At 38.0% G+C, this 25,302-nt stretch overlaps 1 protein-coding gene across 1 annotated transcript in view; it reads left to right on the top strand.

The window, feature by feature from the left end:
• The window catches only part of LOC128997177 (homeobox protein Nkx-2.4-like), a 74,625-nt gene extending 50,223 nt beyond the window's left edge, over nt 1–24,402 (top strand). The window contains exons 4-6 of the mRNA XM_054422775.1: nt 4,870–4,965; nt 20,199–20,285; nt 23,672–24,402. Of these exons, the coding sequence (XP_054278750.1) occupies nt 4,870–4,965; nt 20,199–20,285; nt 23,672–23,935 (447 nt within the window). The 3' untranslated portion in view covers nt 23,936–24,402. The remainder of the gene's footprint in view (nt 1–4,869; nt 4,966–20,198; nt 20,286–23,671) is intronic.
• Nucleotides 24,403–25,302: the final 900 nt, after the last annotated feature.

Below are 25,302 nucleotides of genomic sequence, written 5' to 3'. Positions count from 1 at the left end.
TTATTGATTTGTTTTTGTAAATGTAGTAAATTGTACAGGTTTTCATGCTTTCTGGGTTCATTCTTCTCGTTTTTTAACATTTTCGAGTTCGTAGTTGATGAAAACATTTGGAAATTATTTATGTTTACGAAGGCTGTAAAGATAAATATAATTTTTAAGGTGTGTAATGTAAAGTTAGCTGAGCTAATAATAACATCGCTTGTTAAAATACTTCGGAAAGCATGTTCGGCCGTAAGAAAAGCAATACTGTAGTTCATCATTAGAGGAGGTTCGGGTATAATAGTGGATATCAACAATATTCTATGTACTTACTTTGCTAGTGTGTTGCCGGTAGTGCTGGTGATACGGAACGCGTTGTGAATATTCACTGGTCCATGAGTGTTCGGATGTCCTCTCTAGATCGATGGTCGCTCTCAGATCCACCCTCGGGAGCAAAACAAAAGTTAAAGTGTTGATCTGTGAGTGGGGATGACTGGTTATTTGCCCCGTCCTGAGTCTGTCTAAACACCTACCGCAGCTAGGGAAGTAATCCACGGATCTAGTTACGCATGTTTGAGGTCACTAATTGTCTGTCAGTCACTCTCACGGTCACGAGGACATTCACTTCAAGTAGGTGAGAACACAAATTTTCATGCTTTCCTTTTACTATTTCATTATTTACAGCCTTTTGCGAGTAGCCTTCTCGCAACATCCTACGCATCAACTCTTACCATCGCGAGAGGTGATTATTGTTTTTTACCAAATATGTTCAAGTTTTCGTTGCACACTTTGGAATAGTGAAAGTGACAAGAATTTTTCACTAATCCTATACTCTAATACCAGCTATGTATGTTTTTTTTCTGTCTGTGTGTCTATCTGTCTATCTGTATGCCTGTATGTCTGTCTGCAATATATATCCTCGAAATCCAGTGGAACGATCTTGACTACATTTTGTAATTAGGGACATACAGCCCTAAAAACGTTGGCGACAGCCAGTACCTGAGGAAAATTCGCATTTCACTACACCACTCATTTGAAAATTAAAAAATTTAAAATTGGATTTATGTATTGCCAAGTAACTATGTTGGTTGAACAAAATAACAAGGAAAGAGTAAACAAAAGACTTGTAACGTGTGTTTATAACAAGCCATTCAGTGGCGTAACAGAAGGGGGGGGGGGAGGCGAGGAGGCCCGCGAACCGTTGAGCGGGAACTGGTGAGCAGAGAGGCCCGTGAGACAAGTCATTCTATAATCATTTAACAATTATTGAACAAGTACAGTAATAACATTAATGTTATGAACAATATGCTGTCATAGTTTAATTTTTTAGGCCTATTATTGAGGGATAACGCACTAAGGTAACAAATTTAAAGTTTTGGTGTGGGTCATTGATTATTATGCAATCTTACTTTCGTCACAGAGAAGTATTTTACTTCTCTGTGCTTTCGTACACTGCTAATGTCTGCAAACATTTTGTAACCTTACAGTAAGTTGCCTGGAGCCGGAGCCTGAAGTCATGAACGTTGACTGGGGCTTTTAAATTGTATTAGTTTACATTTTAGTTTTGCCCTAATATTAATTGTATTTAGTTAAATATAATAAATTGCTAATCTGCTGGCTTTGTTTGCTAGCCTATATAATATTTTACCTCACAGTTAATCAATAGTAAAGACATATAAGTGTAAGGCCAGCGTTTGAAATCCATATAAAGAAAAAAACATGCAATAGGCTATTTTTGCCTGTGGTAAAAGTGCGTCAGTCTTACAAACTAACAACCTTTTAGTGTATGAGTTAATTTTAACCATCGATAAAAATTAACCGAATAAATAATTTCTAACATGCGTAATAAAATCAAACATATAACCTCCTTGATATGAAACATTCTTATACGGATTTAAAAATAATATATTTTTATTTTATTTCAAAACGATTTACAAACACTGATATTGATATGATGATGTAGTGATGTAACTTTATCATCAAACCATGACTGAAATACTTAACATGCCCTTTTATGGAAAATTACCCATAATTGATTTACTACTCTATTTACGATGAATCTGTTTGATCATTGTATTGATGGTCCAAAAATAACTCTGGGGGGAGGGCGTTTGATTTTGTTGTATGGTTGTCTAAAAATAACTCATGAAAGGGGCCCAAAAAATAAGTTTGCATGGGGGCCCAAAAAGTCTGTTACCACGCCACCGAAGCCATTAATAGTATATACTAGCAAATTACAATATACAGTACAAAGGGAAAAGCATCAGTTGTTATGTTACTATTGAGCAAAGATAAATCTGAAGCTGAATATTACTCTATACAGTGTAGGGAAAATAGTTCCGATCGAATACTGATTACTTTACTTGGCTCTCTCCTACCAAAACTGAATCCCCGAAGTAATGTATAGTACTGAGGTGATTGTTAGCAAACTTTGGTTTAGCAGTGAAATATTTTATAATATCTATATACAGGGTGAGTTTTAATTGTCCCCCCCCCAAATTTTTTTTACAGTTTTTCAAATATCAATCCCAGACCACTTCCAAACTTTGTTGGGTAGTAAGTACTTCATTTTGACAAGGTGGTCATTTCCGGCCGCCATCTTGGATCCGCCATATTGGATGCAAAATATTTTTTTAAAATGTAAAGGTGGGGTTGTGACCCATCATTCCGAACTAGATTTGTACCCCAATTACAATGCCACAAACCGTTTTTAAAAATCTTGATTCATTCCAAAGTTATGAGGACTTTTTAAAACTTTATTTTTAGCCCATTTTAACATTGTGCATTTACAAACTAAGACCATAATCTCAAAATAGTGCTAGATAAGGATAAGTATACACTACCAGTCATTGTTGACTCATTTTCACTTGGTTATGGCTGATGTATTTTTTTCGGCCGCCATCTTGGATCCGCCATTTTGATATGTGATTAATATTTTTAAATATGAAGGGGGTGTTGTGACCCATCATTTCGAACTACTTTTTTAAGCTAAACTCAATGCCGCATTCTATTTTTCGTTATCAAGTTTTATTTTTGGAATATTGCAATTTTTTTGTTAAAAATGTCAGTATTTCTAAATCAAAATATAAAAATGAAAAATGAATCATTGAATTGAGTTCAGCTTAAAAAAGTAATAATAATAATAATAACAAGAGTAGAAAGTGGGTCATTGCATATTTGAGACCATGTTTGAAGTGCGAGATTAATCGAACACTTTAAATGGTCTTAAATTCTCTAGAATATGTATAGACCCACTTTCACTCGTGTGTTGAACGTTACTTTTCGCTACACTACAAAGAATAATTATTTTCTTCATTACAAATCTCATAAAAATCCCATTCAGTCCAAGTCTGTTTGACGTTGCCCTATAAGGCTGTAATTGCTTTGCTTTCCAAAGGAAACTTCCCATATACCTAATGTTAAAAATGCCTCAGCTGTACTTATTTGTATGTCATTCTTTCAATTTATTACCTGATTAAAATCAGGTGTGATTATTTGTTTATATTACTGTATTCGTATTCTGTTTTGTTTATTTCAGCTTAACTTAACCAATCAATAGTTTTATTAAAACTTATGAAGTTAAACGGGGTGAAGAATAGCTAGTTGAAAGTTAATATTCACTTTAGTTGTTGAAAATTAGTTGATAAAACAACAACAAATATTTGAAGTTGTTGACAGTGGAAAATTTTCGGTTGTAAACGATTTTACTTTCGGTAGTAAACAATAGACAGCTGTTGAAAATATGATTTTTCGCAGGTTGTAAACATGTAACGAAAACTCCTCAACTCATAGTAGTGTAGTGAAATAGTATATTTCATTACTAGGACCGAAAGTGGCATTTTCCGGCGCGCGCTTAAGTTTTTGTGTGAGGCGAAGCCGAACACAGGGAATCTCAATTTCACGTGCGAGGCGAAGCCGAGTACGTGAGAGCTATCTTCACGTACGAGGCGAAGCCGAGGACGGGAATAATGGAGCAAGTACCGGATAATAACTTTCGGTACGAGTTATGAACGATACTTTTCATCACCACGCAAAAATACACAAACACAGAATAGCAGACCTCAGTAATATTACAATAATTATCTATCAAACAATTTGTTTAAACATAAAAATAAAATAAAATCTTCTAAAAGTAAACCTTTGTTCATTTTTGTTTAATTTTTAAAACGTAAAAATAAAATAAAATATTCTAAAGGAAACCTTCGTACATTTCTCAATACTTCAAACATCAAAATAAAAGAATAACCCGATTTTGAACAATACATACAGCTGATTTAAATCGTTAAGCTAAACCTTAACAAAACACTAGCGCGCGTAGTGAATAAATGGAAAACTAATTGAGAGCGAGGGAAAGTAAATTTAGAGCGAGGGAAAATCAGCTGATCGATTTTCCCTTGCCCTAAATTAGAGCTTGGGAAATGACTACTTTCATTGATGTCAGCTGTTATCGAAAATAGTTACTTTCGGTGAGAAGTGATGAAAAATAAATTAATGTGTTGTGGATCAACAGGTTAAAATTTCCATCATAACAAATTGAAATTCTACTAAATCTCAAATAGTAAAAGCCAAAATTAGTTGTAAACAAAACGTGAGTTTCCTTTATATTGCTTTACCACACGAAAATAAAATATACCGAGCCACGGCTTGGCCCCCCGGTACTTCTAATTAAAACTATTACTATGTCCTCGGCCGCGTAAGTAATCGGAGAAAAGAACAATGTTCGCTCTTTGGTCGTGCTTTAAAGGGGGTTACAGGAGGGTTTGTCCTTGGGTTTGGCATATGTCCTTGATAAAGATTTGGAAGAAATAGTCTTTAGAGAAAATATTCTTATATAGTTCTCTATTCATATAAATACCGGGGTTTTATTTGCATGGTTTGACTATGTTGCAGGTTTATGAGCTGGAGAGGAGGTTCAAACAACAAAAGTACCTGTCGGCGCCGGAGCGAGAGCACCTGGCCAGTCTAATACACCTTACGCCTACACAGGTAACCAAACTATTTCACGGAAGACGATGTGGTTTTACACAAGTTGTTTACTTATCGTTGTCTTTACAAGTTTTCCTCATTGGCGTTACAGAGCCTACTGAACAGTTGGGGCAGAGGTAGAGTAGTAGACCTACAGCTTGCTACAATTACCCGGTGTGGGACAATCAGAACTGGGGTGAAGCTAAAAAGCTTTGAAAGCTTCTTAAGCAATTGGTGGTAAGTGGTACGGGCAGGGTATTACAATGGCTATACGAAATTTGCGGGACTGGGGGTGGGCGACAATGCGAGGAATATAGAAAACAAATGGCGGTGATTGGAGTGGTGGTGTTTAGCGGAGGCATTGTGTGACAGATGTGGCATTCTCTCCTTAGTTTGACTTTGGGCTCGACCTTTGTGACGGTACTGGGATCAAAGTGCTCCAACCTCATTGAGTATTTGTACTGCCGTCTGCGCCGTTCTGAGAGAAACAACTGTACTATTCTGGCTTTGTACTCTTTGTACAATTGTAATGGTCAAACATATGAGTGAGATAATACATTTTTTTGTCTTTAACTCTTTAGTTGCAACTGTTTTAAATATAAAAAACAACTAGCAAATACGCTGACAAGTTAACAATAACAATAACAATGAAATACATAAAAAGAGTAGGCTCAGCAACCGTCCTCCTTTAGCTGGCTACTCTTGGTCTTCGAGGCTCACATCGTGAGTATGTAGGGACCTGCTCCAGTGTCTTCGCGAACTACACCTGGCAACTACAATGTGTAGAGGTCTTGTGCCAATGGTTTGAGTGTCCATCTAGTTTGGTGCAAAACTTTAAGTAGAATATTTGTGCAGTCTCATGGACGTATTCCAAGCCGAAATCATGATGGAGAGTCTCGTTGCTTACATAATATGGAGCTCCAGATATTAAACGAAGGATTTTTGACTGACAAATTTGGATTTTCTTCATGTGGCAAAATTTAGCCGTGCCAAAAATTTGAATTCCACAAGTCCACGTAGGTTTTAGAAGAGTTTTGTAAAGTAATAAATTTGATTTAATGCATAATTTTGAATTTGAGTGAAGAAGACGAAAAAGTCGTTTGGTCCTGGCCCTAAGGGCAGTCTGTTGCAATGTGTGTCTTCCAAGTTTACCTCTTATCAAGGTGAAGACCAAGATAACGAGTACTATCACTCTGAAGAATTCTTGAGTTATTTATGTACACTGAGGGACAAAAGCCTCGCTTCAATGTACATGACAAGATTTTGCTTAACCACTAGCTTAAAACATTTCTGTGACTTTGAAGAGTGTTACTCGCATCAACAGGGTCTTCTGATGAACTTAATATTGCTGTGTCGTCAGCAAATGTGGCAATTTTTAGTGTGTTCATTTTGAGGTAGAAATAAATTTGACAAGTGCGCTTGCAATCATATGCGTTGTGGTATTTTTATACGGATATTATCGGAGTTCTACCTGTGGATTGGGCTATTGCTGTTATTTGTTTGCCGTCATGTACGTGGACATGTCATCTGACCTTCTACTTGGCCAGATAGGATCGTGTATGGTTAGGACGTTGCCTGAGACTCGTGGACCGGGGCTTGGGAGGAGAACATACCTACAACAGGCGTCAGACGAAAATGTCTGCTTCACATTCAACTTTTTAGATATGTAAGCATTTTCAGCAGTACAATAAAACTGATGCCGGGGGCTGTGGGATTACCGTAGTTCATGCGGATTTTGGCAAAGCAGCTTATGTGAATATGTTTTAGACCGAAATAATCTATCTCAACAGCGGTAGACCTCAGCTAATGTATTGCAGGATACCCTATATTCTCAACGGTAGACAAGCTATGAGACGGGTACAGCCATCGACAGACGACACCTCACACTCCCTATAAAAGAAATGTGGCATTCATGTTTGGGGGTTTTGTCGAGTATTATATTAAGTTCAGGAATGGCCTAGGTTTTAGAATGGCTGACCAATACAATCGTGTGGATGAAGGATAGAAAATAGCTTTCTTAGGGGGGGGGGGGTTTAAAAAATTAAGAATCTATACTCATTTATTTTTGGTCATATACAGTTGATTAGTTAGGTAGTAAAGCATATCAAAAAGAACAAGAACAGTTAACTACAAAATAGGATATCATAGTATGTCTAAATACACCCGCCACAGCAAACCTGCAGACTAGGTGAATTTCCGGGCTTATCCCAACTCCGCGCAGTGGTAAGAAATCTGTCAAAACCGACTGTCCAACTCCGGGCAGTGGTCACTTCGGATCCCTCGCGGCACATGTCCAACTCCGCGCAGTGGTCAATTTTGGCTCTCACAGCCCTGACGGCTGAGAGTTGGTGTTTGAACTTTGAAATTGTGTTATACTTTATGTTATGTTTATCATTTATAGGAAAGGAAAAGGGATAAGATATACCTAAAACAGGAGATAAAGCTTTCTAATATAAAAACCACTAATATAAGAAGTTTTAAAATGTCCGTGAGAAAGAGTGACTGTGAATTTATACGTTCCAAATTCTACAATAGTCAATCATTCATATTACTGGGCTTATGAGCTCTCTGAAATTTAGTACCAAGTTCAAAAATATTAGTTTTGTATACAACCGCAGACCTGTAAAAGGAGTGTATTTTGATTAAATTTGGAAATGCATTTATTTTACACTTAACTATTGACATTTCACAAAAAACACTTACTACCCTGCCTCTTGCAGCAAACCTATGTGTACTCATTAAACTAATGCTATTTAAATAGGGAATCTATATATATAATACGTGAAGCCGTATTTTGTTAACGCAACTCCTCCCACATTTTTGGACCGATTTTGATGATTAAAATGTCAAAACAATGGCGCTGATCTGTAGTTTTGCAAAGTGTTTTTAGTTTTTTAATATCTTTATTAGTTTGGGCAGGATCTTCCATCAAAGTTGGGGTTTCTCCCATAAGATTAACATGGGGGAATCTAAATATTTAATTGGAAACTTTGTCTTCACTAATTTGAGGGAACGGCTGGGCGTAGAGGTGCCCAAAGAAAGGTCTTGGTCTGTAGATGAGTTATCAAAAGATAAATGAAGTAAATTCGCTTAGGGCTCTGCCCCAGAAGCCTTTAAAGATCCCTCGACAGATTTGTTTACATTTTGGCTATGTGGATAATACTTTTTAATAAAACAGCTGTAAATTTTTACTTTCTCCCCCTATACCATAGTATATGGAGAAAGTATTGTTTTCGTCAAAATTTTCGAGTTTGAGTTTTGAGTGGATATATTCGTTTTGGGTCCCCCTGGACCCAAAAAAGTGGTTTTCGAAGTGATGTCTGTGTGTGTGTGTGTGTGTGTGTCTGTGTGTCTGTGTGTCTGTGTGTCTGTGTGTCTGGATGTGTACAGAGCTAGAGACTACACCTGTGGTCCGATTTCAATGAAATTTGGTATGTAGGTTCTAATCTATAGTATCTCCAGGCGTTTTTTTCATTTTTTTGAAATTTTGATTTTTAATGGGGAATTTACCATAAAAACCCATAAAAAACCGGAAAAATCGGATTTTCTCAAAAATGGCCCGAACGATTTTGATAAAAATTTAGTATGTTGTAGCCCTTTAAATTCTGAACAAAATGGTACAAATCCCATTTCTGTAAAAATTACGGTTCAAAAGTTATGGTAAATTATATTATTTTCCCATAAAAATCCCATAAAATAACGAAAAATAGGATTTTAGACAAAAAATCCGTTTTTATTTAACATAGTATGTTATGATCCTTACAATTTTGATAGTTTTCTCATTTCTTAGAAATTTTTATTTTTAATGGGTATTTTCCCATAAAACCCCATAAAATGACGGAAAAAAAAGATTTTCCCAAAAATTGCCTGAACGATTTCGATTAAAATTTAGTATGTTATAGTCCTTTATATTCTGAACAAAATGGTACAAATCCCATCTCTGTAAAAATTACGGTTCAAAAGTTATTGTAAATTATGTTATTTCCCCATAAAAACACCATAAAATAACGGAAAATCATATTTTCCCAATATTGGCTCGAACGATTTTGATAAAAATTTAGTATGTTATAGTCCTTTAAATTCTGAAGAAAATCTTACAAATCCCATTTCCGTAAATTTACTCTCACCGCTTACACATGATAAAGGTTGTTGACAAACTTATGGGAGAAAGTATGTGTCAGAATGCTGATACCGTTTATTAAATTTTGTTTTAAACAACACACATTTATTGGGAGTTACTGAATTGTCCAAAAGAAGTATTTGCAATGTTATTTTCTGATTTTAAAATTGATTTTCTTCTGTATCATATCATATTTTGCAATATATCGTTTCATTACGAAATCAGTGGAAATTCCTTTTATCACAGAACTCTCTTACAATAATTTCTTATTGAACTATCTAATATCTGTTGTGCGGGTTGTTGTCTGCCTTTTTCACCACTTTTGCCTATATTTTATCATATTATTCTACAGATCATCATAGGTTCATGAGATTATTGTCATACATGTTTTCAATCACTGGAAAAACAGTCGAATGTGTAATACAATACAAAATAATACAAGTGCAGAAGGGCACGTTGTCCATTTGAGCCATGTCCATATTTTGTTAAATTAATAGTGGTTTACAGCAACTTGATAAAACATTTTACAATATTTATGTAAAGTCATTAAGCTGTAAATCTGCAATTTACTACAGACTTTTGAGAGAGGTTGCTATAAAGTATTCATTCATCATAGTGAACACATAATATAGATACCCTATGTATACAAATAAGAATTTGAACTCAGAGCCTTTTAATGTTATTAGAATAACGAAATGGGTTGTACATGTCTAATAGCACTACTCTTTAACAAAAACCATTTAATTTATCTTCAAAATATATATTCTTAAAGTGCACTGAGCAGCAGCCTAAAAATACTATGTAACTTACCCATATAGTTACATAATGTTTGAACTCGCATTTTAACATTTATAATTCGGCTTATATTTCTCCAGCAGATTATTTATCTGCAGAAGAAGTTTATTGTGCTCTTATCATGTCTAATGACAACCAAAGACATAAACCTTGCCTAAAATGGTACCTATCTTGAGAAATTATTTGCAGTATCCTATATTACGGACCGTGGCCCACTGGGTTGTTAACATGATTGAAAATAACACGACATTTCGGCTGTAAAAAAGGCATAAAGAGTAAATACTATTTAATCAACTACTTCAAGTATATTCCAATAAACCTAACTTTCCATAGATGAATTAGCGTAAGCCTTGAGGGTAACCGTCGATTTCGACGGGTTTCACCTAGTAAATAGTATATTTTGAAAGAGATATTTTACTGGTAATGCAATCAGGCAATTAGAAGTTCGCTTAGTCTGCAGTTTTGCGGGGGTATTATTGTAATAACAGCAGCAAACTTTTTGGAAACTTCAACTCACGTCCATGCAAATGTGCTTTAGCCTTTGTTTTGGTAAAACTTTACCAAAACAACTACCGTAGATATTAGGAGTGGCCACCGCGCGGAGTTGGACTTGATACTAAAAGTGACCACCGCGCGGAGTTGGGCTGAACCCTTCGGGGGCCATAAAACTTTTCCTCGGATTAAATTTGACCACTGCGCGGAGTTGGGCAATCCCCGAATTTCCATTTGCCCGATTGGATTTACTCTAAATATCTCCTTCCCTTCCAAATATAACATTATTCCCTATTTAAATAGCAATGGTACTTTGGTACTTTGGTTTGCTGCAACAGGGAGGGTAAAAGGTGTTTTTGTGTTCAATTTTAATAGTTTGGTATGAAATGAATACATTTTCCAAAATTGATATACCTAAATATATTCATAAACAAGCAAAATACAACAGGTTACTTATTCTCCATAAGAATAATATAAGAATTTTAAATATTTACAATTTTTTTTAAATTTTCTCTCTATTCATTAGGCGCATAATAACGCTTCAAAATACTAAATTATTTGTTTTTTAAGCTCTACCAAATGGTTTGGAAATAAATGGTAAAATGTCATGTTTTTAGGGACAAAATGGGAGACCCCAATGTTTACCCTATACAACCCCCCATAAACCCCCGTTCCCATAGTCTCATCATGCTGGTTCGTAATCTCGTTCGAATAAATGTAGGTTTACACGTTTATACCAAATTTCATCGAAATCGGACCATTTTTGCTCGGGTTATCGTACTAATGGACATATGAATTTGAACGGATGGTGTTTTTGGCATCTAGGGACCTCAAAACTAAAAAGTAAATCGGTCCCGGGTCCAGGTCTTACCACGAGTACTACGGTAATAGCTTTTTCCCTATATAGGAAATTCGCAAAAATGAATAATTACTCCCGCTCGTTCAAATTCAAAAGCTCATAAAGGAAACCGGAGGTGCGGAGCTGAGATGTACATACATTACAGCGATGTGTATGTGTGTGTGTGTGTGTGTGTGTGTGTGTGTGTGTGTGTGTGTGTGTGTGTCTGTGCGTGTATTGGTGAGTGAGTGTGTGTAGACAGGCATTAAGGCCCCGGGTACGATACGAGCGGCGAGCGGCGAGCGGTGAGCGGCGAGCGGCATGAGCGGCGCCGCTCTGACATCGGGTCTCATTTAGTTGCGTGTAAATTTGTTGAGGGTGGCCACGATACGTCTGAGCGGCGAGTGGCGGTAAGCGGCACCGCTCAGCGCCGCTCATGGTTCCAAGTCAAAACCGATTTTCGTGAAAACGCCGCTCGCCGCTCAGGTGAGTCATGCTTCAGTTCGGCCTAAAATGACAGGGAAACTGCAGCAAACATGCGATACGGGTCGATACGTGAGGTGCAGTCCAGGGAGTTTTTGTGGAATGACCAGCACGCAAGTTTTAAAACACTTCAGTCATCAGAAAAGTATAGGAAAAAATTTGGGTTAAGGTTTTTCTAAAAACTAAGTTTATCTTTAAACGCAAACAATTGTTAGATAGCAACAAAAGTTCCAATACGTCTTGCAGGTAAGCATAGTTTACCATTTTATACTAAACTGACTCATAAAACTTGGGAAACTTGATGAGCGTTATAAATGTGCCGCTTGTATCGTAGCCACCACCGCCGCTTACGTGCCGCTCAGGTTGCCGCTCGCCGCTTGCCGCTCACCGCTCGCCGCTCGTATCGTACCCGAGGCCTTAGTTTGTCATCCACCTCACGCTGACCCAATATTGACAAGCCATGCGGACACGCTTCAATTACATCAATTGGCTGGTCGACTCGTCAGCCTATCGTGGAGCAGCACATTACAAGCTATATAGGCCCGTCTCTTAAATGTGCTTCGCATCCTAGTACACTTATACCCTGAAAACGAAGGGGGTTAATATCACTAGCAAGATAATTGTATTTTAAATAGGTACGTCTGTGTCAAAGCATACAGTCTAGTGTTCGTTATAATGTGTAGGACTGTAGATAGGACCATCTCTTCATACATTAGTATTTAGACTAGCTAGATACTGAAACTGAAAATACTTGTGTATGCTAAATCGTGGTGATACTGGCTAGGGGTATTTCAAACTACTGTAATCGGTCTAAACGACGCACAGTACCAGAACGCGGAAAGAGTACAATAAATAACTACCATTTTGAAATTAACTCGTTTATGCGATTCAAAAGCCACTAAACCCTTTATACATTTGACTGGCAAGATCATGCAGCTTGGCAAAAGTTCAACACTTTCATACCTTTTTATTACGAACGGAATTGTAGAACAACAAACAAAAATAAATAAAACTCTAGATATAAAACATTTTGAAACATAACTATTAATTTTGCATCATAAATAACTGCTTTGCTTTGAAACTTTCTATAAAAATTAACATTATACAGTAATTAGTTTCCGTTTAAGCTATGATCAATTAATATTACTGTACTCCCACTTCTAATTTTGTAAATAATATTTGAGCTATCTATTGTAAATTTAAGCTATCCTGTGAAAGTATATTGATCTTGTAAAATTTACACCAAAAATCCGTATAAATGGTCATAGCGGATTATTGTCGAGACAGAGGTTATACAATGCAGAGAACTGCGGTAAAAGTGATTCCCTTTGAAGGCGTCTCGCCACTCGACTGACTCAACTCTCTGGCTCTAGCGACGAACACTGCAAACTGCAACTCACTACTCAGGCGAGTAATACAATCAGGGATGATATCACACACATACTGTACACCTATTCCAATACATAGAGAAATTATATTACGTTTCTCACATATATCGGTTTATGCTTGTGTTGGTAAATCATTTTTTATCAAAAATAGGTGAAACCCGTCGAAATCGACAGTTACTGTTGAGGTTTAAAGCAAAATCATTTTAAAGTTCTTGGATCAATATATATAGGACTATACCCTATGCAGCTATACCCGTGGCTTGCAACGTGGTCAGTATGCAAAAGAGACACTGTACGTTCTTTGAAAATGGCAATTGTTTCACTACTACCATTTAATTTAGAAACGAAATTGAACTGGATTTTTTAACTTGATAACAGTAAGTTTTAGCGAATTTCCCTATAGGGAAGTAGCTATTACCGTAGGTGGCAAGACCTAGACTCGGAACCGATTTACTTTTTCATTTTGATGTCCGCAGATGCAAAAAACACCATTCGTTCAATTATATATATATATATACTAGCTGTTTACTCAAGTAGTCAGTTAGAACCTTCTTATAATCAGAACAACAGTTGATTTGCATATTTAGTGTGCATTTTTACAGACATGCAGTCAAAACTCTGTATGCAGCACTGTTTCAGGGTCTTTTTCCCGGTTATCAAAACTCAAGCACAATTTGACACACACACACACACACAGAATCTCCGGTTTACGACCTGAATGATGCCTAGTTCTTTAATTTTATTTACAGTAGACATTATTGCACTTGCAATTAATTAAATCCGTAATTTAAGGCAAAACGTTTTTAATCTGACTTGTTTTTTTTATTTTATTACAAAACATGACCGGAAATGGTTTCAGCATTTGTAAACAACATTTAATGTAAACAAAGTCAGGAGAAGGCCGCGTAACATGTCTTATGGGTCGTGACAGACAGACAGACAGAAATTGAGATAAGACTGGTTTCGGCTTCTTTAATGTATAAACGTAAAAATAACAATCACATATATAATTCTGAGCAATGTACAGATAAAACTCTTATATACATATACGTCCGTGATCGCGATAACTTGAGTAATTTGTGTCCGATTTTGATTAAATTTTGTTTAAAGGTGTAATGTGGGATAAACTTAAATGAGTTCGCGAACCAGCACGATCGAACCATGGGTACGGGATTTTACGGGGGGTTTTAAGGGGTAAAAATTGGGTTTTCTCATTTTTGACCCTAAAATCACAAAATTTCCCGATTTCTCTCTAGACCTTTTTAAATAGCTTAAAAAATAAATAATTTGGTGTATCAAAGTGTTTTTGTATGGTTAGGCCTATTGGTAACGGAGAAAATACAAAAATTGTAAATTTAAAATTGCCATGTTTTACTTATGGAGGATATTGTAAAAAGTTGTACAGTAGTAGTATGCTTGTTTATAGATATATTTTGATCAAACTTGGCAAATTTATTTATCTTATACTAAGCTATTAATATTTTACTAAAAAAAAACACTGTATTATTAGTTTCCTGGTAGCAGCAAACCTAAATATTCGTTAACATACGGTTTGACAGTTCCATACTGTAATGTTAAATAATGTTTACATTCGGGCTAGTGACATCATTTTTTGTTGTTTATGATCCATACCCTTTCTGTTCTAATATCTGTGCAGTATTTAATATGTTTGAACCAACTGTGTGGAAATGTGAAAACAAAATTAATTCATTTGTCTGCTTGTTTACATTTTACAACTTTATGAGATTGTACTTTGTTTTTGTTACATGGAGACCAATCAATATTTACTTTTAAATCTCTCAGCTCAGAATTTTGAAAGCCTGTGGGGCAGAGTCCTAGTTTAATATCGAAGGGGGGATAGTTCTAAATGTATCCTCGGAATGGTAGCTTTATTTTTGTCCAATTTGAGTCTAATCGGTTCAGTAGTTTTTTAGTTTATCTCATACAAACACACAGACACACAGACTCACAGACACCACCTCTTCTTTATAATAGTATATATTATGTAATTAGAAGCGAGTAAATATATCTAAAATTAACTTCGATATCCGAGAAATAATCAGATTTATTTTATTTGATTGAGTAATACAGTATCTTGAACTTAACTGATCCAAACTATAATATCTCAAATTTAAAGCCTTTTTTTAGGAGTATTTTAAAACCAAGACATTATAATATAACTAAAATAAAAATGGAGTTACGTGTCGTTGATTACAGATAAGTTTTGAAATAATTATAATGATTGTTGATTCATGATGCAACAGCGTGCTTTAGGTACGTCCGATCTTAATAGGTAATCAATAACTCAAATGAAAGCTGGTATTTTACTGAAGGTTATTAGACCAAAACATATCGAATAATGCAATTAGAACTGGTAAAATAAATTTTAAATTATAGTGAGAATAAAAAAAATATAATTTTTGTTTTTTAATCGAGTAATACAGTAGATAAATAAATGACGATGCTTGATGGCAAATCTAAGCGTGCATACCTTTAATTTAAGACCATAATTATGGAAGTCGGTTAGGTAGCCAAACGAACTCGGAAAAGAAAAAGCAAAATTTAACTCCCAAAAGAAATGCACGGGGAGGAAGTTGCATTTGTGCATAACTTAAAATATACGTCAGACAAATGAATGCCGGTGCTTGATCAGGGCTAGGTAGCTCTGGTGCTTGATAGCAAAACTGTGCGTGCATACCTTTATTTATGTCCAAATTTATGAACATCGGTCGGGTATATGAGCTAAACTCACTCGAAAAGAAAAACCAATATTTTTTAAATATATAGATAAGGAATACAGTTTTCCTACAGTTACCTAACAATGTACATGTTCTCTCACTGATTTGAGAAAGCAAAGTGGCCAATTCGCTCATCAGTGAGACAATGTTAACATTGTCTCACTCAAATTACTTTGTCTCACTCCAGATTTGCAACGTGAAGGCACGAATTAAGTGAGCACGTAACATGCAGGCAACGTCGTATGCGCGCGAAATACGTTGGCAGCACTGGCTGTAAATCAGCTGGTAAGCTGTTGTACTGTTGTATTTGTCACTTCACGTTAAATGTTATATTAAAAGTTCACTTCTGTGTAAAAATAGGTTATGTTTCTTCGCCAATTTATTTGTTTTATGGTAACTGCAGGAAAAGTATAATGTGCAACTCGAGTTCAAAGTACAATTGTCTCACTCAAGAAACCATTCCTCACTCGCCTACGGCTCGTGAGTAAAGATTTCTCTCGAGTGAGTCAATTGCTCACTTTTCTCACTAGTTGCACAAATAACTAATTCCTAAAGCTATATCTGTTTTGTCAACATAAATAAAGCATTTGAGTTAAACTCATTGTTTGAATAATATCTACCTTTAACATTTTGCTATAAAATATACTTTTGAAGGTATATTTTTAAAATGGTTCTCTCATCCTCTCTCTCTATATATTTTTTAATTACCATTCAAAATCAAAACCAATATATGATACATACTATACTAGACTTCTCCGAAACCTACAACACCTACAAATATTAAACTACTGAGTCCGCAGCTAACTGCGGAAATGTAAGTACAGTAGCCTATCCACCGAGTCCACAGTCCCAGTAAATGACAGGGTTGGTAACTCAGGGGCGTCGTCAGCTATCACAACAAGGGCTGCACCATTGTCTGCCTATAAGCAGCGTACTGCGGAGATGGTAGTATCCAGCGAGACCACAGTCCCAGTAAATGACAGGGTCGGTAACTCAGGGGCGTCGTCAGCTATCACAACAAGGACCGCACCATTGTCTACCTATAAGCAGCGTACTGCGGAGATGGTAGTATCCAGCGAGACCACAGTCCCAGTAAATGACAGGGTCGGTAACTCAGGGGCGTCGTCAGCTATCACAACAAGGACCGTACTATTGTCTGCCTATAAGCAGCGTACTGCGGAGATGGTAGTATCCAGCGAGACCACAGTCCCAGTAAATGACTGGGTCGGTAACTCAGGGGCGTCGTCAGCTATCACAACAAGGACCGTACTATTGTCTGCCTATAAGCAGCGTACTGCGGAGATGGTAGTATCCAGCGAGACCACAGTCCCAGTAAATGACAGGGTCGGTAACTCAGGGGCGTCGTCAGCTATCACAACAAGGACCGTACTATTGTCTGCCTATAAGCAGCGTACTGCGGAGATGGTAGTATCCAGCGAGACCACAGTCCCAGTAAATGACAGGGTCGGTAACTCAGGGGCGTCGTCAGCTATCACAACAAGGGCTGCACCATTGTCTACCTATAAGCAGCGTACTGCGGGGATGGTAGTATCCAGCGAGACCACAGTCCCAGTAAATGACAGGGTCGGTAACTCAGGGGCGTCGTCAGCTATCACAACAAGGGCTGCACCATTGTCTACCTATAGGCAGCGTACTGCGGAGATGGTAGTATCCAGCGAGACCACAGTCCCAGTAAATGACAGGGTCGGTAACTCAGGGGCGTCGTCAGCTATCACAACAAGGACCGTACTATTGTCTACCTATAAGCAGCGTACTGCGGAGATGGTAGTATCCAGCGAGACCACAGTCCCAGTAAATGACAGGGTCGGTAACTCAGGGGCGTCGTCAGCTATCACAACAAGGACCGTACTATTGTCTGCCTATAAGCAGCGTACTGCGGAGATGGTAGTATCCAGCGAGACCACAGTCCCAGTAAATGACAGGGTCGGTAACTCAGGGGCGTCGTCAGCTATCACAACAAGGACCGCACTATTGTCTGCCTATAAGCAGCGTACTGCGGAGATGGTAGTATCCAGCGAGACCACAGTCCCAGTAAATGACAGGGTCGGTAACTCAGGGGCGTCGTCAGCTATCACAACAAGGACCGTACTATTGTCTACCTATAAGCAGCGTACTGCGGAGATGGTAGTATCCAACGAGTCCACAGTCCCAGTAAATGACAGGGTTGGTAACTCAGGGGCGTCGTCAGCTATCACAACAAGGACCGTACTATTGTCTACCTATAAGCAGCGTACTGCGGAGATGGTAGTATCCAACGAGTCCACAGTCCCAGTAAATGACAGGGTCGGTAACTCAGGGGCGTCGTCAGCTATCACAACAAGGACCGTACTATTGTCTGCCTATAAGCAGATTACTGCGGAGATGGTAGTATCCAGCGAGACCACAGTCCCAGTAAATGACAGGGTCAGTAACTCAGGGGCGTCGTCAGCTATCACAACAAGGACCGTACTATTGTCTACCTATAAGCAGCGTACTGCGGAGATGGTAGTATCCAGCGAGACCACAGTCCCAGTAAATGACAGGGTCGGTAACTCAGGGGCGTCGTCAGCTATCACAACAAGGACCGTACTATTGTCTACCTATAAGCAGCGTACTGCGGAGATGGTAGTATCCAGCGAGACCACAGTCCCAGTAAATGACAGGGTCGGTAACTCAGGGGCGTCGTCAGCTATCACAACAAGGGCTGCACCATTGTCTACCTATAAGCAGCGTACTGCGGAGATGGTAGTATCCAGCGAGACCACAGTCCCAGTAAATGACAGGGTCGGTAACTCAGGGGCGTCGTCAGCTATCACAACAAGGACCGCACTATTGTCTGCCTATAAGCAGCGTACTGCGGAGATGGTAGTATCCAGCGAGACCACAGTCCCAGTAAATGACAGGGTCGGTAACTCAGGGGCGTCGTCAGCTATCACAACAAGGACTGCACCATTGTCTACCTATAAGCAGCGTACTGCGGAGATGGTAGTATCCAGCGAGACCACAGTCCCAGTAAATGACAGGGTCGGTAACTCAGGGGCTTCGTCAGCTATCACAACAAGGACCGTACTATTGTCTGCCTATAAGCAGCGTACTGCGGAGATGGTAGTATCCAGCGAGACCACAGTCCCAGTAAATGACAGGGTCGGTAACTCAGGGGCGTCGTCAGCTATCACAACAAGGACCGTACTATTGTCTGCCTATAAGCAGCGTACTGCGGAGATGGTAGTATCCAGCGAGACCACAGTCCCAGTAAATGACAGGGTCGGTAACTCAGGGGCGTCGTCAGCTATCACAACAAGGACTGCACCATTGTCTACCTATAAGCAGCGTACTGCGGAGATGGTAGTATCCAGCGAGACCACAGTCCCAGTTAAACTCAGGGTAACTCAGGGGCGTCGTCAGCTATCACAACAAGGACCGCACTATTGTCTGCCTATAAGCAGCGTACTGCGGAGATGGTAGTATCCAGCGAGACCTCAGTCCCAGTAAATGACAGGGTCGGTAACTCAGGGGCGTCGTCAGCTATCACAACAAGGACCGCACTATTGTCTGCCTATAAGCAGCGTACTGCGGAGATGGTAGTATCCAACGAGTCCACAGTCCCAGTAAATGACTGGGTCGGTAACTCAGGGGCGTCGTCAGCTATCACAACAAGGACCGCACTATTGTCTGCCTATAAGCAGCGTACTGCGGAGATGTAGCGATTATACGCTCCCCAGCAGTCGCTGTTTGTGTTCCACGCACAATTACGCAGTAAGACAATGCTACGCTTGATTGACGGCTTTGTAAGCGATCGCTTTATCCATTTTTAACGTGTCACAGTGTTAACAATGCACGCTAAGCTCCCCTCGGATAAACGCTTTTTGTTCCGTCCCGATCGTCGGAAGGGAGTTTCAAGAGTTTCTGTTTTGCGCTCTCGTCAAGACGGATGTATGAACAGAGAGCTTTAAATATTCAAAATGTCTTCTTAGTGAACACCGGTTTCCCCATTTTGTTCGTTCCATTCCCCTGATTGTTACTTAACGAAGGTCTTCCCTGCATGTAACAATTTTATGATTCGGTATTTTAAGCTTACAATGTATCACCTACACTTTATTCAGTTTGTATCTAATATATGCCTAATTCCTACAACCATTTTTAAATAGTACAACTAAGAGCACACAATTGCATAGAAAAATGTTGCATATTAATTTTGTCAAACTGATAGCAACATACTGTACCTCGTCTGTAGAGTATTAAAGTTTAGGAATTTTGAGAGTTATTTATTAGCTATAAGGTTTATACGACGTTTGGGGAATTTTCCTATATACTTAATTAAGTCTGTAATTTTGAGTTGTGGATCATTCTGTCATTTGACAGCAATTAAAAATTTCTGATAAGAATAATTTCTTTCGCAGGTCAAAATATGGTTTCAGAACCATAGGTACAAGTGCAAAAGACAAGCGAAAGAGAAAGCAATGGCAGAGCAAAATGCTCAAAATCAGGTAAGTTTTATGTATAAGTACCCTAGTTATATTATGTTAAAGATAATTTTATTGCAGCTACAATCGAACTAGGATTTGCTTTGTGGCGTTGTGAATGTTGTATCAGTCACATGCCATTATTGCATATACATGTGTAGTAGTGAGCGCCCGAGAGATAAATTAAGCCGAGTTATTCGCAATCCAGAAGTAATGCGTGAGTTGTATTGACCATTGAGTTCGTGTTTTGGTATTTCTTTAATCCTCAAGTAAATCTGTTTGAATTAAATTATACTGTGTTAACAAAATTATTCAAATTATTCTACACTAATGATCTTTATACCATATATCGACAACACACAACATTTATGCCGTGGTTTCTGTATAATATCCCTTCTTGAGGTTTCATTACAAAGAGAGTGATGCTATAAAATGTTTGCAAATTTTGTGCACTTAAATTATATTAATCAGGTAGTTTGTAGATTAAATCAAATCGACCTTTTGATGAGAAATGTAAAGGGTTCTATGCAAATGTAAAAAATTCAAAGGTCAATTACATTCTTTATAAGGTGTTTACGAAGGTCCTTTACATAGTCCATACATTGTTACGAGAATACCAACTTCTAATAAGATGCAACAAATCAAGTTGATCTAGTTGGGGGGAATCTTTTACCCCCACTAGTCTCATGAACGTCCCAAGACAACCAAATCGCCACTATCATTAGAGCAGATTATAGGGCCAGTTTGACAGGGTTGTAAAACACCTAAATTGCCACTCGTGTTCCTCCAGTACCAAGGGAATTTTCTCCCTCCAGTTTCCCACTTTGAGATAAGATGGACTAAGAGAAGTTAATACTGTAATCATATAGGTATAATACCGTAGATAAAACATACTCCCTTAGTAGATTTGTCATCCTTGTGGAACAGCTGAAGCCAATTTTATTGTTAGTTCTGTACGTCCAACTGTAGAGGTTATGATTTGTTTACAATTTGTTTTATTTCAGTCATTTAAAACCTCATTTAACACAACTAGCTGTCACCCACGGGATTCACCCCGTTTGACTTCATAAGTATAGATTGGTTAAGTTAAGCTGAAATAAACAAAACAGAATACAGTAATACAAACAAATACAAATCACTTTTAATTGACTACTCGATTCCCGTACGTCGGCAACAGCTCGTTAAGTTTTAATTTCCATCTGTTTACAAATTAGTGTTGGTGTCTAAAATTGCAGGATGCTATGCCTATTGTGGCATTTCATTCTGAGTCAAGGTCGTGCAACAACAAAGCTTAGGTGATGCATAATACGAATACTAGAAAAATACATATATTACATTAATATTATACATTAATAATTTATTTACATTAATATCAATTATTACATATACATTAATAATTTATTCTGTCATGAAATACGGAAAATTTATTGGTATGAATTAAAACCAATACTGGTTTAACTGTGGCAGAAATGGGAAAACAAATATTCTTTTGACTTATGTACATGTGGTCCTGTCCTAAAACTACCTACAGTTTGTTGCTCACACTAACCTTGAATCAGAGTTAATTTTCCTACTACTGGATATTGAAGATTTAAATAATAAAATAAACTATTACCTTGTTCAATATCCTTTTTTTCTCGCGACAACCGGTTTCGTGTGACACCAGTCACATTCACTTCAGTCACTTCTGTAAATATTATTAAAATACCCCCGCCGCAGCAAACCTGCCGACTAAGCGAATTTCCATTTGTCTGAATTGATTTTCAGTTAAATATATTTTAATAACATTAGGTTTAACGAGTACCTAGGTTTTCTGCTACAAGGAAACTAATAAAGTGTGTTTTTGAGTAAAATATTGATAGCTTAGTACAAAATAAATAAATTTGCCAAGTTTGATCAAAATATATTCATAAACAAGCAAACTACAACATTTGACAATATTCTCCATAAGAATAACATGGGAATTTTAAATTTACAATTTTTTTAATTTTCTCCGTTACCAATATTCGAACAAAAATACTTTTATATACTAAATTATTTGTTTTTTTTAAGCTCTTTAAAAAGGTCTAAAGAGAAATTGGGAAATTTTGTGTTTTGAGGGTCAAAATTGAGAAAACCCAATTTTTACCCCATAAAACCCCCCGTAAAGCCCCGTTCCCATGGTCCGATCGTGCTAATTCGCGAACTCATTCAAGTTTATCCCGCTTTACACGTTTAAACCAAATTTCATCAAAATCGGACAAAAATTACTCAAGTTATCGCGTTCACGGACGTATATATATATAAGTCTATATATTATTTTCTTGCATTTTTAGGGCTACTAATATAATAAAATTAAAACATATATAACAAAGTACCCTTTTAGTAATTATTTTATTTTTCATGACGACATGTTTCGGAACTAAGTCCATTGTCAAGTCATTTTTACCATAACCTCATTCTTTAAACTAACAAAATTAAAAATATAATCATATGTAAAAATAATAAAATATGTTAACTAAATCTTAATACATTTTGGTATTAATTTTTTTCATTATACTATATGAATATACTATATATACGTTATACATATATAAAAATTTGAACGAATAGTGTTTTTGGCCTCTGGGGACATCAAAATGAAAAAGTAAATCGGTCCCGGGTCTAGGTCTTACCGTGCCACCTACGGTAATAGCATAGATTAAACATACTCCCCAAGGAGTATGGGGAGTACTCCCTTGGGGAGTATGTTTAATCTATGGTAATAGCTACTTCCCTATAGGGAAATTCGCTAAAACCAAACAATATTGTAAACATTTTTGTATGGAACTAATATGATGTAATTTGTAAATATTTTGGCGGAATAAATGCTATTTTGATTTGATTTGATTTGACATCATCAGGTCACTCCTCGTATTACGATTCGTTATTATATACATTACGTTTTTACCGAACACAAAACAAAAACACATTATATTTACAAAACATTTACAAACAAAAACCATCGCGTCCGTCGCTAACCTTGAATCTTAAAACTTGACTCTTGCACTTTATCTCAAATTGGGAAACTGGAGGGAGAAATACGTCTAAATCTCCCCCATAACCTGACGGAACCCCAGTGACGATGAGTTTTACAACTCTGCGAAACTTACACATTATCCTCTCAACTCTAATGATGGGGTCGGCTTAGGTATCTTGGGACGTTGTATCTTGGGTTGTTGGGGGTTGTCATAACTCGTGGTGGTATGAAAACAGCCCTATCATTGGATATATTGGATTATAGTTGGACGTATGACAAATACTTGCCATGGTAAGTGACAAACATTCGGTGACAATTTTAGATTACAATAATGTGTTAATTTTAATCTATGACCAGGTAACGGGATGTATATTTGTCATATTGAATGTGTGTGAATGTGTGTGTGTTGCAGGCCCAGAGCTCGCCGCGCAGAGTGGCAGTTCCTGTGTTGGTGAAGGACGGCAAGCCGTGCTCCGGGGGCTCCGACCCTCCCATGTCCCGTGGTCAGTGCGGCGCCAACCCTCACCAGGGTCCTCCTCAGCACCCCTCGGCGCAGAGCAATCCTCCGGGACTGATGGCCTACCAGAGACACGCCACCTCGCTGCCTCACGGCCATCAGCACCAACAGTCCAACATGTGCGCATCATACCTACCGCTGCAGACGCGCGCCTGGTAGTGCGACGCTCTACCCGCGGTCGCCGACGCCGAGTACCTCCACTTGTTCCGTAGTCCGGCGACCGACGGGTCTGGGGACCTCTCTCCCTCGGGCGACCTCCTCTAGGAGATACCGCACAGTCACAAGAGTCTGACAAGCTAACATGAAATGTACATTTGTTTTAAAGTGAACGCACACTGTGCGGTGTCTAACCTCGGTATATACTCGCCCTCTTCTGTACCGCCATCTCGACGCTAGTCAAGGCTCGTTTGTACTTACCTACATTGTATATAGCCACGGATTTTTGCAATAACGAGGACTCGATCTCGAATGACCAGTTTTGTAAATGTGTTAATGTGTTGTTTATAGTGCGTAAGTGTGATACGTTTGTATATGTTTCCATGTTGTACATACTAAGTTATAACCACCGTTATATACATAACTTATACGGTATATAAATATAGATGCCCATTTTTCTGTTGTAAATACACGACTTATAGAGTTTAAAAATTGTGTTTCTATAATAACCTTGGTTCTGAAACAATAAGTAGTAGAACGAACGGTAATGCGTCATCGATTCGAATTGAGGCGAGCTTTAACCCATATTTTTGGTTGGAACAATGACTAACATTTTCCACGTTCGTTATACTCCCTGATTAAGAGACCACTGTACTACATGACCTCTGAAGATTGATTGCAAAGTAAGTGTTGATCGGACCGCCGACAGTTCTATAACGATCGCATTGCCGCATTATCTCAGAAAACCAGTTTACTTCCATCTCAGGCAAGTCGTTATTTCGTAGTAATTAATTCTGCTCATTAGCGGAGTTTGAGTTTTGGCGTTGTCAAACTATACAGTCGTTAATTAGTGAAAGCGCCGAACCGTAGCGGGCGGCATCTTGCTCCCACCCTCTCTAGTCTCTACCTCCCCCGGCTCGGTGCTCGGTGCTTGTCAATGAGACACCAATCATTTCCACTGTTAGCTGTTTTAGCTCTAATCAATTCCTACGTCTTGATATAAAAAGATTCCCTCGAGATGTTTGAATTAGTTTCCTTTACGCGAATATAACGAACAATTCTGTCCGTTGATGTAGGAGTTTTGATTCACTTTTAAATATATTTAGCTCCTTCCCTTGTATTTCGAGGTGAGTTTTAGCGAATTTCCCATATAGGAAATAAGCTATTACCCGGGACCGATTTACTTTTTTGTTTTGAGGTCCCTAGAGGCCAAAAACACCATTCGTTCAAATTCTAAAGTTTGATTTATTCCCGTTATCGCGATAACTCAAGCAAAAATTATCCGATTTTGATGAAATTTTGTACAAACGTGTAAACCTACATTCATTCGAACGAGTTCGCGAACCAGCATGATCGGACTATGGGAAAGG

Source organism: Macrosteles quadrilineatus, unplaced genomic scaffold, assembly GCF_028750875.1.
Source record: "Macrosteles quadrilineatus isolate MER2022 unplaced genomic scaffold, UCM_ALF_1.0 Scaffold_1__1_contigs__length_201487025, whole genome shotgun sequence".
Classification (NCBI taxonomy): domain Eukaryota; kingdom Metazoa; phylum Arthropoda; class Insecta; order Hemiptera; family Cicadellidae; genus Macrosteles; species Macrosteles quadrilineatus.
This window is presented reverse-complemented; position numbering and strand designations above follow the sequence as displayed.